The following is a 13,553-nucleotide window of genomic DNA, read 5'->3' as shown; positions in this document are numbered from 1 at the left end:
AATGTTCATGAACTACATGAAATGTTGATAAATGAGTTGACTAATATATACTTGTATTAACGTTAGATTAATTCAATTATTGCTGCCTGGGCTCAACATTCTTTAGATGGTTTGTGTTATGGGTAGTTTGTTCGGCGTATTGTCGTTTGGGCTAGTGATAGATGGTCACACATTATATTGGATGGTGTAGATACTAGGTGAATGGTTTAAGTTTTCATTGAACTGCATGAGATAATATTGGATGGTTTGAATTTTGTACGAATTAATTATTGGTGGATGGTATGTATTATGTATTTTTGGCGGGTTTGGCTTTCCATAGTAATTAGCGCCACCTACACAACAAACATCATATTTTGCTGCTGGCCGCCGGCTAGCTGCATGCTGCATGCTAGAGCCTCCGATCCCCTCCTCGATATGCTATGAATAATTATGATCATCCTCGAAACTTTCTCTGATTTTTCAAAATAAAGAAAAAAGCATGAAACTTGTTAGTAAAGAGGTAGAAAAGGATGGATCGGGGTAAGTTGTACCTGGACATTCAAATGAAACCACTAAATTGGCCTAGCTTATTAGGCCCGGGCATAACTAGGCCTTCTCTAGTAGGGTTATCAGACGATCGGGACCACGGACGATCGGGCCCACTTCAAGACGATCGGGCCCAAATCGTGAGACGATCGGGCCCATCAAGGGTGAAAGACGATCGGGCCCAGAGACGATCGGGTCCAGACGATCGGGCCCAACAAACAAGACGATCGGGCCCAAAACATTCTCAGAAAATTTTAAAAAATAAATACGCGAATACAAACAACACAATAATAACAATCAAATCAATCACATTTATTCATAAATCGAGAGTATTGGTAAGAAATTCTTAAAACCAGTAGTGTTAATTAGGGGAAAATTATGATAAAATCAGAAAAAAATCTAATTAACCTTTTTAATTAAAATCTTAATTACGCAAGAAAAGCACGTTGACACTAGCAGTAGGAATTAAAAATGATGAAATGTGGCACATTATTTTATATAACACAAACGACTATCGGGGCCAACGCTAAGACGATCGGGACCAACTGGTAAGACGATCGGACCCAACATGGTTCTGAAAACACTGGACGATCGGGCCCAACTGGTATGACGATCGGGCCCAACGCTAAAGACGATCGGGACCACGTTTTCTGGGCCCGATCGTCTTGGGCCCGATCGTCCGTGGTCCCGATCGTCTGTTCCCCCTCTAGTAGTACTAACTAGGCCTAGGTAGTTTAGTTAGTTAGACAGGCAGGCCGCGACCGATTTAACTCACACCGTCATAATATTAATAGGAGTTATTTTTCCCTTTTACAACTCCCTACCTACCTGGCTAGCTAGGCTTGTAGTATATTATACTAGCTTACAGTACAGTACTTGCTAGACCTATTATCAATTAATTCTCTCTCTGTTGGTTTACCAGATGCCCTTCACAAATCCAAGCCTTGTGGATGGACTTCACTTGTTTTTCGGTCGTCAGTTATTATGAAACGCCCAAATTCATGGTGCGCAACTTTCGCCATGATCTTAATATTCCTTGATATGTATTAACTAATAATATTATTAGTCTTGTCGCGCTAAAATAAACCATGTTTGACCCCTTTATGTTTTTATTTTTCAGTCAAGTGACCCTAATACCAGTTGAAGCTGAGGACATGTGGCACGCATACAACCTTATCGGTGTTGGTGACAGTTTGAGGTCAACAACGGTACGGAAGGTCACAACGGAATCGGCAACAGGAAGTAGTAGTAGTAGCCGTGTTCGCACCACTTTGACCATTTCAATTGAAGATATAGACTTTGATACACAAGGTTGCATGTTAAGGGTTAAAGGCAGAAATATACAAGAAAACCAGTATGTCAAGGTAAAGCAAAATAAAAAAAAGTTTTGCGTCACATCACTCAACAAATTTTAAAGGTCCTGTTACATTTTTTTTTTTAATTTTAAGATGTAAATCAGTGCCTACATTTGAACATACATGAATTACTGTATTTAATAAAAGATTATTATTACCATTTCACAGATGGGAGCTTATCACACGTTAGATTTGGAACTAAACCGAAAATTCACACTTGCCAAAGAATGCTGGGATATCATAGCACTAGAAAGAATTGGTTAGTAACATAAAAATGATAAATTTTAATCATATGACAATAACAACAAGGACATCTTCTTTTATTTATTTGTTTGATGATATCAAATGAAAATATGATACTACTGATTGCGTGAGACACTTTAGATTCAAAAGATACTGAAACCATTTGATATATTCACATGCTTGTCTTGTGATTCTACAATTTTACTTTCAAATGTATTGTCCTTGAAATGCAGTTATTATCATGTTTTATTGCATAATTAGTTATCCGCTTGGTATACCAAGCGGATAACTCCTTGTAATTGTATGAGATCAATATTTTTGGTTATCCGCAACTTAGTTGCGGATAACCCTTGTGATTGTAAATATCTTTTTTTTCATCTTCATCATCATCTTCTTTGTTATTCTTCTTTCTTTCCCGGAATTTTGTTCGCAGCGTATCTCTAATTATGGTCAACATAAGATTGCATAACTTTGTCATAAGATTGACCTGTAGCTGTAGATGTGCAAGAAATTTCGTTATATGACGTTAGAGTCGCGCAGCGTAAGTTACGTGCGATTTTATGAATTTTAATGATTGATCATAGATTATAAACCAAAAGTCATTTTGTATTGACACTTGGTGAAAATTTAAGTCATATCAAGGGCGAACTTTCTATGGATTAAAAATGGCATGTTTTACAAGAAGTTACGCGCGCACGCGCATTTAAAATTTTAAAATGCGCAAAATTAATTTCTAATCAACTTTCTACGCTGATCATGACAATTTAAACATGTCAAAAATTCCCACGCGCGCGAAAAAAATTACGCGTAAGGTGCGCACGGAGCATGAAAATCATGTGTTTTTTTCTTGAATTATGATTTTACAGCCTTTCTTAGTCATTTTAAAAAAGATTTACATCATTTCAAATTAAAATGACGTCATACGAACACGTTGATTTAGACCATTTGCGCGCGCTTTAGTTGCAAAAGTGACAAAATTTTGTCAAAATTATGCCTATTTTGAATCTATTATAGCTCCTCAGGATCAACCGTTACCCCCAATTTTTTTAATTTAATATAGAAGCAGATATGTTGTAGATATGAATTCATGCAGAATCTTTACCCCTCGGATGTTATGACGTCATCGTATGGCCACACGAATGTAAAATATTGGATTTTTGACTGTTTCGTTATTGCTCATTACATTAAATAGAGCGCATCTCGCTTATACGTATTCCATTTCCTCATATATTTTAATACTGTCTAGGTCAATCAACTATCTTTCGCATGAGTTAAAAATATTTTAATTTTTATGATGTCATCATGTCTAAAAATGTAAATAACGTGGGTCACCTATTTTCATCTTTACAGTAAATTTCAATCTGTTATAACTCGTCAGAATAAAAAGTGATAATCATGATTAAAACGTTTTCTGGAAGCTATTGGATTGTAGATACAAATTCATGTGAATATTTTGCCAAACAGATGTTGTGACGTCATCATATGGCCAGTTGAATTCAAAAAGTCATATTTTCATCTCTTGCGTAAAAGTTCATTGCGTTTAAACGAGAGCGCATCTCACTTTTACGTGCTCAAAATTCTTCAAATTTGTATTAATGTAATTATTTAGATAATTATCTTCAAAAATTGTTATCTTTATATGTCAATTTGATGACGTCATCTTGTTAATAATTGGATTTAAAAGATGGGTCTCGAAATTTCGTCTATGCTGCACTGTATATAACATACAATGTATTCTGTAAATACTGTAATATGCTGTATGCTACAAAATAGGTACAATTCAGCACTGTAAACATATTTAATTCATGTCATAAGATGGTATAATAATTGTCGGCGTTCATATATTTTAAACGTATGTGCATGTTGCGTTTGCGCGGATAACCCGAACTCGTCAAAGTGACGAGTTCAAATCTAGTTGGTTATCCGCAACTTAGTTGCAGGATAACCCATGTGATTGTAAATATCTTTTTCTTCATCATCTTCTTTGTTATTCTTCTTTCTTTCCCGGATTTTTGTCTACAGCATATCCCCTATTGCTTGTGAATATATCTTTTGTATAACTTTGTCATTATATGGACATTTACCTGAAGTTGTGCACCTCCATATTTTTAATGACGTTAGAGTCGCGCAGCGTAAGTTACGCGCAATTTTATGAATTTCAATGATAGGTCATAGATTATAAACCAAAAGTCATTTTGTATTGACACTTGGTAAAAATTTAAGTCATATCAAGGGCAAACTTTCTATGGATTAAAAATGACATGTTTCACAAGAAGTTACGCGCGCACGCGCATTTAAAATTTAAAAATGCGCAAAATTAATTTCTAATCAACTTTCTACGCTGATCATGACATTTTGAGCATGTAAAAAATTCCCACGCGCGCGAAAAATTTTACGCGTAAGGTGCGCACGGAGCATGAAAAACATGTTTTTTTCTCTTGAATTGTGATTTTCCAGCCTTTCCTAGTCATTTAAAAAAAGATTGACATCATTTCAAATTAAAATGACGTCATACGAACACGTTGATTTATAACATTTGCGCGCGTTTTAGTTAAAAAAGTTACAAAATATTGTCAAATATATGCCTATTTTGAATCTATTATAGCTCTTCAGGATCGAAGGTGACCCCCAATTTTTTTAACTTATTATGCAAGAAGATAAATTGTAGATATGAATTCATGCAGAATTTTTACCTCTCGGATGTTATGACGTCATCGTATGGCCACACGAATGTAAAATATAGGATTTTTTACTGTTTCGTTATTGCTCATCACATTAAATAGAGCGCATCTCGCTTATACGTATTCCATTTCACCCGATATTTTAATACTGTCTAGGTCAATTAACTATCTTTCGCATGAGTTAAAAATATTTTAATTTTTATGACGTCATCATGTCTAAAAATGTAAATAACGTGGGTCACCTATTTTCATATTTACAGTAAATTTCAATCTGTTATAGTTCGTCAGAATAAAAAGTGATAATCATAATTAAAAGGTTTTCTGGAAGCTATTGGATTGTAGATACGAATTCATGTGAACATTTTTCAAATCAGATGTTGTGACGTCATCATATAGCCAGTTGAATAAAAAAAGTCGTATTTTCATCTCTTGCGTAAAAGTTCATTGCGTTTAAACGAGAGCGCATCTCACTTTCACGTGCCCAAAATTCTCCAAATTTGTATTAATGTAATGATTTAGATAATTATCTTCTAAAATAGTTATCTTTATAAGTCAATTTGATGACGTCATCGTGTTAATAATTGGCTTTAAAAGATGGGTCTCGTAATTTCGTCTATGCTACCACTGTATATAACATATACAGTGTATTCTGTAAATACTGTAATATGCTGTATGCTACAAAATAGGTACAATTCAGCACTGTAAACATATTTAATTCATGTCATAGGATGGCATAATCATTTTCGGCGTTCATATATTTTAAACGTATGTGCATGTTGCGTTTGCGCGGATAACCCGAACTCGTCAAAGTGACGAGTTCAAATCTAGTTTTTCTGTATTATTCTTCTTTCCTTCCTTCCTTTTTGTGAGTCGTGTTCCTCTAAAATGTGTAAACATAACATTTCATAACTTTGACAACATATGGGCATTTACGTGAAGTTGTGCACCTCCTATTTTTGAATGACGTCATAGTTGCGCAACGTGACTTATGCGCAATTTTATGAATTTCAATGATTGATCATAGATTAAAAACCAAAAGTCATTTAGTATTGACACTTTGACAAAATTTAAGTCATATCAGGGGCAAACTTTCTACGGATTAAAAATGGCATGTTTGACAAGAAGTTCGCGCGCACGCGCATTTAAAATTTCAAAATGCGCAAAATTAATTTCTAATCAACTTTTTACGCGTTTCTTGTCATTTTGAGCATGTCAAAAATTCCCACGGGCGCGCAATTTTTTATGCGCGCGGTGCGCACATAGCGTTAAAAACATATTTTTTTCTCTTGAATTATATTTTTCAAGCCTTTCCCAGTGATTTTGAAAACAATTTAGACCTTTTCCAGTTTAAATAACGCCATACGAACACGTTGAATTAGACAATTCGTGCGCGTTTTTTATGAAAAAGCTTAAAAAATCGTCAAAATTATGTCTTTTTTTAAACAGTCATAGTTTCTAAAGTAAACCGTTAACCGTTTATTTTTATTACAAAATCTAGAAGTTGATGAGTTGTAGATATCGGATCATGCATCAATAAGGCTAAAAAAACATTGTGACGTCATCGTATGGCCACACGAATGTAAAATATAGGATTTTTGTCTCTTTCGTTATTGCTCATCACATTCAATGGAGCGCATCGCGCTTATCTGTATTCCTTTTTCTCCTACATTTATATATTGTGTAGGTCAATCAACTTTCTTTAGCATGAGATAAAAATATTTTAATTTTTATGACGTCATCATGCCTAAAAATTTTAATTACGTGGGTCATTAATTTCATCTTTACAGTAAATTTTAATCTGTAATAGCTCGTAAGAATAAAATATGATAATCACGATTAAAACGTTTTCTGGAAGCTATTGGATTGTAGATACGAATTCATGTAAACATTTTGCCAATCGGATGTTGTGACGTCATCATATGGCCAGTTGAATAAAAAAAGTCGTATTTTCATATTTTGCGTAATAGTTCATCACATTTAAAAGGGTGCGCATCTATATTTTACGTATTCAAATTTCTTCTACACGTTAATATGTTGTTCCTGAGATAATTTCCTTCTGAAATTGCTATCTAAGTGTTTCATTTTGATACCGTCGCCATGTTAAAAATTGGAATAAATGGCGGGTCCCGTAATTTCACCTATTCTACACTGTATGTAATATGTATACAGCTTATACTGTTTGCATGTATATACTATATGACACCAAATTCAGCACTAACAGCATGTCATATTCTTCAGTTCTTGTCATAATGCCATAATCTTTATCTGTGTGCAATATTCCAACGTATGACGTGCACGTGGCGTTTGTCGTGGTGCGGATAACTAACTCGTCAAAGTGACGAGTTTCATGTCTAGTTCATAATTGGAATTAAGAAATCTATTTTTTATATAAACTTTTAGATTTTAAGCCAATATAATTTGACTGTAAAATGAAACTATAAATTTGTTATTAAACTATAAATATAATTATTATTATTAATAAACTTAAACAAAAAACACATTTTTCATATGGTTATTTGAGAATACCTCATACTCAGCAAATTAACTAAACCATTTGTAATTTTGTATTATTCAATACTTTTATGTTTATTATACCTTTATACAGAGATGGCGTGCGATGTTGCGCAATCAGCGGATGTAGCGGCTGTAATCCTTCAAGAAGGTCTAGCACATGTGTGTCTTGTGACGTCCAGTATGACGGTCATACGTGCCAAACTAGAACAGAACATTCCACGTAAACGCAAAGGGTTCTGTCAGCAACACGATAAAGCTTTGCTTAAGTTTTACGATTCTGTTCTACAAGCTGTTCAGAGGCATATTAATTTTGAAAGTTAGTTCAAAACTTTGTTTTGCCACAGACCTGCTTCATTTATTCAACGAATAAAGTAATTAATGCTTCTATTTGGATGTACAACCACACCATCCCCCCCACCATCTAACTTGTATTATATATAATGGCAGCTGGCTTAAGAAGAGTGACAAATAAGACTGGTCTCAATAATCAACCCACTCTACACTAACACTTTTCTTTTATTCATTTACTAGTTGTGAAGTGTGTCATTGTAGCAAGTCCAGGATTTGTAAAGGTAATTACAATACAGTAGTATTAAGTTTTTTTTTTCGCTTGATGTTCATAAGCATACACTAATTGCAATCAAAATTGGTTTTCTGTGAACTGTCTTATTTACTTAATTAGCTATTAATCCAAAGGTCTTGATAATAAGAACTGATTTAGTTAATTGCAGTTCCTAAAATAGCAAGTGAAGTAGAATTTAATGATTTGCAATGGAAATAAAAATTGTTTACTTTGCTTGTCGGAATTACTTTGAAGTGAAACCAAGTGTTAGTATAAAAACAAATCAATACAATGAAAACCAACTCTTTCAATATTACTAATGATTGAAGAGACAATTTTATCGCCATGAAACAGACTAGTGTGCAATACAATTTTGCCTGGAGTCATTTATTTGTTTGGTGTTAGCAGTGAAATATATAAAAATCACAATACTGTATAAAAATGTATAAATCATACAAATATAGGGAAATTTAACCAGACACAAGAAGCATTAGTCGGAGAAGGAAGGGACAGTAAAAAATACCCAAAACAAATATGAATAATTTAGTAATTGTTTTCAAATTAAATTACATAATGCTGATACCATTGCAATTAATTACCACTTGAAAAAAGAATCGGGGAAATTCCTAGGATGGTAAACTATAATTGTAGTAATATATGAGATACTGTACACCTGCTCTCTGAATAATTTCTGTTCTGAATATATTTGCACTGTATTTATAATGCTGATACCATTATGGAGATTTCTATTATGGCAACAGGTACATGATGTTTTTAGATAGCTGTAATGTGTAAATAATGTATTAATAATATATTCACATATTAATTACTTAATTTTAATAATTTGTATTGCAGGATCAATTCTGTGAATATTTATTTCAACAAGCTGTAAAACTAGATTTGAAAATATTATTAGAAAACAGACACAAGTTTATTCAGGTACATTCATCATCTGGACATAAACATGCACTAAAAGGTAAATTGAACTAAAACAGCATCATAATACCACTTATAACGATTATTATTCCACAAAATAATATCTTGAGTCTAAATGTTAATGCTAAAACGTCATTCTCTTCTTTATTGCAAACTCACTATATAACTACAGTAGATTTAAATTTTACTATGCTACAAATCAATATAAGATATTATACCTGTTGTATTTGTACAGTCAGATTTGTTTAAAATAGGAATGCATGATGCAAGGTCTCTGATAATAATATTTACTTTAAATTTGTATAGCGCATAATACAAATAGTCTCTATGCACATGCTTTTCCCTTAAGTGCAGACACTATAAGGCGCTCTTTATATAATAACCTGTGTAGGCAAACATGAAATATTTCCTCTTTACAAACTATTATTGACAGGTACAAATATAATCACAATGCTAACTATTTCCTACTTATTGTTCCTTTTACAGAAGTGTTATCAGACCCAGATCTATCAACCCGATTGGCTGATACAAAGGCAGCGGGAGAGGTGAAAGCACTTGAACAGTTTTATACAATGTTAAATACAGAACAAGACAGAGCTTTATATGGGTATGTTTTATACAATGTTAAATACAGAACAAGATAGAGCTTTATATGGGTATGTTTTATACAATGTTAAATCCAGAACAAGATAGAGCTTTATATGGGTATGTTCCACAACAACCTAAGGACCCATGGTTATTAGTTCAATTCTATTCCTAGTTGAAACATATCAACTCCAAACTGACCAAGATTATTAACTGTTCCTATCTTGGCAAGGTGAGCTTAGTTGTTAGATTACCTTGATCAGATTAAATCATAATGATTTGTTTTTATCTTTTAGAGTAAAACACGTTGAAAAGGCAAATGAGGCATCAGCAATAGAGACATTACTGATTAGTGACACTCTTTTCAGGTTACCTTTTATTATACATTTCTATATTTTAATATTAATAATAATACCAGGGTATTATACAAAAAGCTACTACTGTGGTATGGTGTATCAGTCAAGTTTGTTAACTTAACTCGCTGTGTTGAATTGAAGACTTGCCGTTGCGTGACAATACCGAGTCATTTCGAAATTGAAATATGAAATTAAAAGTTAATATATGAAACATCAAGAATAACATCGATAGTACATTGATATATATCAAAGGATATCAAAACAATTTAGCATGCAATGTTCTTGCTTTTTTAAAATCAATACTTTTTTACTCATTAATCTTTTTAGTAAAAACTATAACATAGTATTTTTAAAAACAATAGAAATATGGTTCAAAATGCACTTTACATCATTATTAATAAACAAGTAACATAATGTGATTCATGGAGCAAGATTTTAAACACCAAAAATAAATGTTTTAGGTCATCAGATATTACTCAAAGGAAACGATATGTTGGTCTGGTAGAGGAAGTGAGGGATGGCGGAGGAGAGGTACGAATATTCTCAAGCCAGCATGTATCAGGGGAACGTAAGTCAACAAATCAAATAATAAAATGATTATAATAATAATAGCCTGGATTTATATAGCGCCTAATGTCATGACACCTATTTTATTTTTTTATTTTATGTCTTTAGGCAATGTGGCCAAGGATTGCCAATAGTAAATTAATCACTGTCCTACCAGATAGGTGGTAATCCTCCTGATACAGGGGCTATTTTGTGAACCAGTTCACCGGGGTAACCCCATACTCTTTTCAAATAATGAACTGGGTTCTTTAAAGTGCACATAGGTTATAACTGTGTACACTCGACCATGGTTTATAGTCCTAGTCCTTATCCGAGAAAACTTGTTCCACCACCAGAATTAGGAGCGAGTCGGCCTCGAACCCTTGCCGATGTTGTTGTCTCTTTAGGTACAGTAAACGGTGCCCCTGCCTTAACTGCTCGCCCTATGTATACAAACTGAAAAATTTAATATGGTGAAATAAAGGGCGCCAAAACTTTTTTTGGTTGGTGCTGAAGGAAAAATTGAATAATGATTTCAGAGATCCCAATATTGGATTTATAACACCAATTATTTCAATATGGTATTGTTCTCAATAGAATTGGATTTGCTGAGTGGAGTGGCAGCCATTTTAAGATTTCCAATGCCTGATATTGAGGATGAGATTGGTTCAAGCTCAGATGAGGATTAAATGCATTTATAACAACCCATGTCCAACTAAGGTTATAAAAATGTTATGCCAGCATTTTTCAAATAAACATTAAAGCCAGTATTGTTCTCAATATAATTGGATTTGGAGAGTGGAGTGGCAGCCATTTTTCAATGCCTGATATTGAAGTTGAGATTTTATTAAATGCATTTGTAAATTTAAATAGATGATATTAATGATAATGATATAGAACTTAAATATGTTTTTAAATAATATTTATCTCAAATTGCTAAAGCTGAATTGCTTGAGAAAACATACATAATTAAACAACTCTATAAACACAAGGAAGCAAAGTTTGAAGAGCAGCTGAGCTTACCGTCAACCATGTTTGCACAGTCAACATTTTACTTAGGGACTGTTTTCAAATGAGTATCAATGCAATCAATCAACACAAACTTACTATTCATTGTAAATAAAGGATTCAACTATTAAAATTAATATATCACTTTTATAAAAGTGGCAACTCAAATTATATAACAGATTCTAAATACTTTGGCATTTGTAGAGAACCAAATATATATAAAGTATAACCAAAATACAGGGCAAGTTTATTGAATTTCATGTGCACTGTACAATCCTTCAATCATGAAAAAGACCTAACCTAACAGTCATTGGTTTGTACATATTTAAAACTAGAGCAGCCAAAAACACAAAACATAAGTGTCATTTTTGAGCAATTCAAAATTGTAAACATTTTTTGCATTTTGCGCACGCACAATTTTGCAATTGATTTTTGTTTTTCATACCTAGATTTCATTCATTTGAACTTGAATCGCAAAATAACGACGCACGTGCACGTTAAACAAATTTGTTCTTTTAATCTGTTATAGCTTATCAGGATGGCTGATTACCTCATTTGATTAAGATGATAGGAAATAAACAAACAAACTTGTAGGCTTTTAAATGTACCAATTGCCTACTTTAAACATAACAGTCATCATTGAAACTCTTTTAACTTGTAGAGTGCCAAATCACATGTTTTTTTTTTGTCTTGTGTGGGTTCGTCCCACTTTTATTATCATAGTCTATTTAAAAAGTTACATTTTTTGAGCATATTTTTTCCTCTTGTTTATATGTTACAACGTTAAAAGTAGACATGTTTTAATGGATGTCTATATGAACATAGTTCAAAGGTAAATAACCATACAATAGGCCATAATTGGACAACATGTGTTATTAGACTCTACGGAAACATGTGTTTTCTTAACAATTTGACACTAAAAAATAATTTCATAGTTATGCGATTCTGTAGTGTAAAGTTCAAAGGTCAATAATGTTAGAATCGGCCATTTTTTTGCACTAACATGCCATTAGACTAAATATAAATGTGTAGTTTCTGAACAATTTAAGGACTAGTTTGTATCTTTCCAATTAGTGGTTGCTGAGATATGAAATGAAATCAAGATCAAATGTCAGTCATGTTAGAAATAGCACTTCCTTCCATTCATTTTTGGACAAAATTTTGCATTAAAGTGAATATAAAAAACATATATTCTAAAGATGTTGACACCATAATCAAGTATCTCTGACTAGCGGTTTTCCAGATATCAACTAATAATCGCATATGATCAACCACATCCAGAACTGATCCATTTAAGGTAAAGTTAGCTGACATATAATCATTTCAGGAGTTTTTGGTTTAAGAAAATGTATAGTAAGGATGTTTGGGTACCATTATTAACAGACACCATTCATTCAGGTAAAGCATTCATAGGGACAACTTCACCAATGGTGAGGTCATCTACATATTATTTCCATCGTCTGCAGTTATCAAACAGGGCGTAATTAAACGAAAATTGAAAATTGAAAATTGAACGAAAAATATAGTGGGAAATGGGATTTAAAGGGGGATTCTGGGTTTAAAATTGCTTTTAAATATCGTTTATTTATTAAATAAAAAATATTATAACAATATAGACATGTCAGAATGAAGAAGTAATAACGAGAAATTAAAAAATTAAATTTCATATACATTTTAGGGTAAATTCATGGAAAGTCTGTTTTTCAGCAGCTTAGGGAAGCTCATTAATATTCATGAGATATTCACAAAATCACGTCATCAGTGGATTCCAAACTCGCGACGTCATGTACGTTGTGTTAGGCAACTAATTTATATCTCTCTCCCCTGTCAAACCACGACCACCCGATCATTGTGAAATACATTTTTTGTAGATTTTCTAAGCTAGGCCTAAAGTGTAATAATAACAGTAGTAGCATATATTTATTTGACATTTAATGAAATACAAAATTTAGTACAGATTACTCCATGGTACAGATTATATATAGATTATATACAGTTATACTATTTTTATACCTCGAATAGTTCAGATCGTATATCGGCTTCAAGTACTAGGCTAGGCCTAGCCTAAATCATTTTTTGTCATGGGTGAGAGCCATTCTGACTAGGGATTCCATGCCACGATGGATTCCATGCCACGATGGCTACCCTACGTTTTAAAACATTGGGGCCCATCATGGGCCTAGCTAGCCTACTACTAAACGATTGGCCCATAAATAACAAAACTCAGTGGATCCAAACCCAT

The 13,553-nt window shown here is 33.1% G+C and overlaps 1 protein-coding gene across 1 annotated transcript; it reads left to right on the top strand.

The window, feature by feature from the left end:
* The first annotated feature begins 368 nt into the window (after positions 1-368).
* On the top strand, positions 369-12,523 carry LOC144836296 (protein pelota homolog). Its single transcript, XM_078691556.1, has 10 exons — positions 369-519; positions 1,646-1,889; positions 2,049-2,139; positions 7,410-7,634; positions 7,850-7,890; positions 8,736-8,856; positions 9,303-9,423; positions 9,698-9,769; positions 10,219-10,325; positions 10,901-12,523. Exons 1-10 carry the CDS (start codon positions 479-481, stop codon positions 10,990-10,992), a joined length of 1,155 nt encoding a protein of 384 aa, XP_078547682.1. The 5' UTR covers positions 369-478; the 3' UTR covers positions 10,993-12,523.
* Positions 12,524-13,553: the final 1,030 nt, after the last annotated feature.

Source organism: Antedon bifida, chromosome 2 (assembly GCF_963402885.1).
Source record: "Antedon bifida chromosome 2, ecAntBifi1.1, whole genome shotgun sequence".
NCBI classification, from domain to species: domain Eukaryota; kingdom Metazoa; phylum Echinodermata; class Crinoidea; order Comatulida; family Antedonidae; genus Antedon; species Antedon bifida.
Note: the sequence above shows the minus strand (reverse complement) of the source record. Positions and strands in the feature narration are given on the sequence as shown.